This window comes from Polistes canadensis, unplaced genomic scaffold, assembly GCF_001313835.1.
Source record: "Polistes canadensis isolate GaletaPanama2010 unplaced genomic scaffold, ASM131383v1 scaffold_128, whole genome shotgun sequence".
Lineage (NCBI taxonomy): Eukaryota > Metazoa > Arthropoda > Insecta > Hymenoptera > Vespidae > Polistes > Polistes canadensis.
This window is the reverse complement of record NW_014569675.1, coordinates 288,269-293,978: the sequence shown is the minus strand read 5'-3', so window position 1 is coordinate 293,978 and position 5,710 is coordinate 288,269. Positions and strand designations below refer to the sequence as shown.

General features: G+C 25.4%; 1 protein-coding gene across 4 annotated transcripts in view; it reads left to right on the top strand.

Moving 5' to 3' along the window:
• LOC106788185 (Y+L amino acid transporter 2) overlaps positions 1-5,710 on the top strand; it is a 21,949-nt gene that overhangs the window by 5,144 nt on the left and 11,095 nt on the right. The window contains exons 1-3 of one of the 4 annotated variants that reach the window (XM_014751208.1): positions 660-742; positions 3,363-3,613; positions 3,853-4,099. In XM_014751208.1, the coding sequence (XP_014606694.1) occupies positions 685-742; positions 3,363-3,613; positions 3,853-4,099 (556 nt within the window). In that variant the 5' untranslated portion in view covers positions 660-684. Of the gene's footprint in view, positions 1-659; positions 743-3,362; positions 3,614-3,852; positions 4,100-5,710 lie in introns of those variants that run through there. The other 3 variants (XM_014751209.1, XM_014751210.1, XM_014751211.1) reach the window with 3 other exon arrangements.

The following is a 5,710-nucleotide window of genomic DNA, read 5'->3' as shown; positions in this document are numbered from 1 at the left end:
TAAGTATTTTTAATATAATATATACTTATACAATACACATATAATATAATGATAGGAACTATATTCCAAATATATATATATTATATAATAAATATACTATTAATAGATTCTTCTCTCTCATATATACAAAGTATGGAATGATAATTATTACTTTTTTTTTTTTTTTTTTTAAATTATCGATTCTCGAAGTGACGTCTCTGACTTGATACATGCGTGTACGTATATACATGCATACACATATACAAAAAAATAAGAAGTTTACGAAGACATCATCTGTATATGCTTAAATGAACAAGTAAGAATGAGACAGTGAGATTACAAAAGACAGTAACTCGCAATCATTCTTTCTCGTTTTCTTTCAATAATGTTTTCAACTCACACTACGCAACTTACGCACACAAACATTTTCTCTCGTTTATCCTTATTTTCTTCTTCTTATTCTTCTTCTTTTACTCCTTTCTCTTCCTCTTCTTCTACTTCTTCCATTTTTTTTTTTATTTCAGATTTTCTCTTCTTACTTCTGTTTCACTTTCAAACGTTTAATACGATACTTGGATTCTGAATCGCAAACAACTAACACGACTTACTATATCTTCTTCTTCAAATTAATTTATATCCATGAATCTAACAAAAACAAATTGGAAAATTAATAAGATATAACAAGAAGTAAATTAATTTACTGGGATGGTTCTATTACAAAGTGAAAATTGTGCTAGAATTCTTTATACTTACGGTACCTTTGGTAAGTTAACATACATATATACACATACATATACCTATAAATACAAATTCAATGTTTATAACAAAATTAATACAAATATATGATGTTAGTTAAAATGATTTCATTTATAAAGTGCAAATTTATACGAGAATTTGTTTAAATACATAAATTTATCTGTATATATATATATTATATTTTTTATATTTATATATATATAAAATTATATTATTTGTTATATTCGTATATATATATATATATATATTACGTTCACGTAGTAAAATTATATTATTATTATATTTTATATATATTATATATATAAAATTTTGTTGAATACTTTAAGAAATGAAAAGAAAAAAATTCATTATATTATAAAAATGCAATTTTAATAAGAATTTTGTTATACGTATAACACCTTTGATAAGAACAGACACACAGATACACATTCCACGTGTTTACTACGAGACCAACGCATTCTTCCTTATTTATGTTTATGACATCGAATCAGCTGTTTTGCCGGCTACTTCACATATATGTATAAATATATGTAAAGAAGTTACGTATACATAAACGAGTGTACTACATATATATACACGTATTTACGTATACTCAATATCATAAATTTATTTACTTATCTTTCAGTCTTGTGATAACAGTCAACCGGTTAAATACTGTATTTAAAAATGATTTCATTTTTTAACGAAATTTGTTGTTAACATTTTACTCTTATTCGATGTTAATTCCTTAATTTACGATCTACATACATACATACACGTTTAAGCGTATAAATACTTGTTTTACATTTTCATTTACATTTTCATTCGATCGATAATTTTTCATCGAATTTCTGAAAAAGATTTATGTTCTTGATGATATAACTACGTGTTAATAAAATACAAAATAAAAAAGAAAGAAATGGAGTTTGTTCAGTATATCTAATCGATAATTAAATATTTTGATTTTATTTATTATTCACATACACACACACAATAATTTTTCTAATATTATTTGTTTATCTTATAATTAATATTATTTCGATGAAAATATTACATTATAATTGCATCTATTTTTTTTTTAATTTTATTTACGATGAAGTTTTTTACCTATTATTTTTTATTTTAATAACTTAACCAAAGAGAAATGTAAAACGTTGAAATATGTTTGTCACAGTGTGTCAATAATTTAAGAAATCGATAATTATAAATTCCTCATGTGTATTTCTTCAATACCTATGTGTAAATACTAGCGATGTTATTTTTATCTAGATCAAAATAAATTTATCGATTTATTAAAGTATACAGGTGAAAAAGTATCATTTTATTTTACAACATCGCGTTAACGCTATGTCAAGTTCAAAATATGTAATAAATATATTTTAAATAAGATTACGTTTATATATAATGTTAATATTATATAAATATATTGTACATTTAAAATAATATAACATCTGTTACAATATAATCTATATTGTAATATAAAACAAAAATATATATATACATAAAATAAATAACGCGGAAGAAAAATTATTAAAAAATTAAAAAACTTAAATTTAATAAAGATAAAATATTGGAATAATTATCCTAGTGAAACCAGTATCAACTTACTATGAATCAAAGTCATGTGTTATCCTATCATTAATACTTTCACAGTACGATTCACGATTATTATTCAACGTTAACTTGTAACATAATTAATGAATCAATATATAATTAGTATGTGAATGCAATGTAACGTTCACGTAGTAAAATCAATGTATTCCTGTATGTGCATAAGGTATATACGTGTAATTTATTTAAGAAAAAAAAAAAATTACGTCTATCGTAATATAATACATATATACATATACAGATAGCATATAAAATTACCTTCTCTTTCATAAAATCAAGGTAGACTTCGATTAGTTGATTCTTATTTTTTTTTCTTCTTTTTCTTTTTTTATTGTTTCACGTAATCGAACGAGAACGGTATTTATTACATTCACGAATGACGCATGTATTGTAATTTAAATATATACATATACGTGTACATGCATTATATAGTTTATCTGTGGAAAAGGTGGTTTTGTTGCGTTTTATAATTACACAGAAGAACAGGTTTCTCGTAAATAAATGTAAATTTTGAGTTCGTTAACTCATAGAAAGGCGTGTACGGTCAATCAGTGATCGGATTGGTTGAAATCTCGTATGTTACCGTAACTCGTTTCTTTTTATCATTTTTTATTTTATTGAAAAGTTTCGAAATTTTACGTTTTTTTTTTCTCTTTTTTTTTTTTTTTTATTTTAATACAGTAGTAGTAAAAAATGAGTTGATAGTAATTAATTCGATGGGATGCAAGGACGAATCGAAATAAAAGCTCGTAGATAACAGTCATGGTTATTGATGAATACATTTACTTCAGTTCATTTCCCATGAGAAAAGGAGAAAGAGAAAGAGAGAGAGAGAGAGAGAGAAAGTAATAGTAATAGTAATACATTATTCAAAAGAACGATAAACATTTCTTGGTGGTTATTTCAACAGAAGTATAAACATCCATTCGAAACGTATATATTTTCTTGTGTTTTATCGAAACAATTGTAAGAGAAAGTTGTTCTATATTGTAAAAAAAGTAAAAGAAATATATAAATTATGTTGTTTTTTATTTCAGTGAACATGTCGAAGTCGGGAAGCATCAAAGATACCGAAAAGGGTCCATACGATCCTGTACCAACGAATAATGACACCGGAGGAGACGAAATTAAACTCGAAGCAAAAATGTCTCTTCTCAATGGCGTTACCGTGATCGTTGGTTCAATCATTGGTTCTGGCATATTTGTCAGTCCAACCGGTGTATTAAAACATACCGGAAGTGTCAATGCTAGCCTTCTGGTATGGACTGCTTCAGGAATCTTCTCTATGGTAAGAATTTACCATAAATTTTTGTCGAAGAAAAAATAAATTACTAAATAATGTAGTACTATAATTTTTAAAATATGTGTATAAATTTATTGATAATTACAAATTTTTTAAATGACAATTATTAAAGTTAACTTATAATTAGTATTAGTAGTATTATAGTTTAGTAACTTATTTTTTATTTATTTTATAATAATTATATGTATTATTTTTGTTTATTTCTTTTTATATTCCTGTTACAGGTAGGAGCTTATTGTTACGCCGAATTAGGTTGCATGATCAGAAAATCGGGCGCTGATTATGCATATATTATGACAACATTTGGTCCATTCATGGCTTTTGTCAGACTTTGGATCGAGTGTATGATAGTACGTCCTTGCAGTCAAGCTATCGTTGCATTGACCTTCAGCATTTACGTTTTAAAACCTTTTTTCCCTGACTGTACACCACCCGAAGATGCTACAAGATTACTTGCTGCCTGCTGTATATGTAAGTTTTACATATATATTTCTTTTATAGATAAATATAATTAATCTTTAAGATTATTTCAAATTTTTTTTTTTTTAATTGATTATTTAATTGAATAAAAATTAAATGTCGCCGTTTTTGAATGGTTTATCATTGAAACAATTAGTGATTATACAGATACAGCAAGTTAGGTGTGAAACTTATGGCTTTCAATTCGAAAAGTGGATTATTCAGTTATAGTAGGAGTTAGTTTATTTTAGATAAAAGCTTAAATCATTGAAACTATACTTTTCTGGCTTTGATTCGATAGCAACACTAATTGAACTCAACTTGATTCCCACCGATTCAGTTGAGGTTTTTTTTTCTTCCTTCATCTCTTCCTCTTCCTCTTTATTTTTTTCTTCTTCTTCTTCTTCATTTTTTTTCCTCCTCTTCCTTCTCAATCTTTTATTTCGTCGATCGCAATTTCTTTGATTTTCTACGAACCCTCCCATTGAGAGTATATGACATCGTTGAATGCCGCCTATCCAGCTTGTACTATACACATTACAAAGGGTCATCTTAATAATATACGTTTCTCAATTCGTCTCTATTAAATTAATTACATCTAAAAAGGAGTCGACATAATAACTACGAGCAACATTCCAACGAGAGGGGAGATAGACAAATTTTATTCTAACCAGTTAAGAAGCTTAAATAATATATATATATAACACTTTAACAGAATAATCTATGGTAGATTAAATATAACCAAAGATTAAAGTATATTTGCTAAATTGTATGAAAGATATTAATAATATAATATAATAATAATAATTATTCTAGGAGTATATACTAATATATAAATTGATAAATATATTTTATATAATATGTAATAATACACATATATTTGTATTTTTAACAATTTATATATAAGTATATTAATAATATATAAAAATGCTAGAGTATATATATTAATTTAATAGTATTGAAAATATTATTTCAAATTTTTGTTTATTACTAATATTAGAAAGGAAAAAAAAGAAAGACTTTTTTCGTAACTGATATTATTAATAAATTTTGTAATGTAATATAATATATGATCAGAACTGATTGTTTTATTTTTTTTGTTTTTTTTCTTATTTTAAGTCATACTAAAAGATCAGCATTTTAAGATATAATACCGAAGGAAAAATCGTTTGTTAGAAAGTCAAACGTTTTTACGTAGAGAAAGGAAATTTGTTGGAAAAGAAGGATCGGCAATATCCTAATGGTCCTTAGAATTCTCCGAGGAAGGAAGATTTCTATCTCCCTTTTTTTTTTCTCATTTCTTTTCTTTTCTTTTCTTTTTTTTTTACAATCTTCCTTCAGTTTCTAGAAAAGTTCTTCTATTTTTCTCGATAGTCTCGAGTTCTAACGCGTGGGTGGTAAATGACGTCCTTCGAGAATTTCTCCTTGAGATCCTGAAAAGAATATTGCTTGTTCATTAGTATGGTATCATTTACCATGAAGGGGTTGAATCCTTGAAGAAAATTTCATTTCTTTTTCTTTTACATCGAAAAATATACATTATTTGTAGAGATTTTTATTTTTTTTTAAATATGTTTCTTAACTACTTATTTGTATTAGAAATAATTTAATTGCATAGTTTCT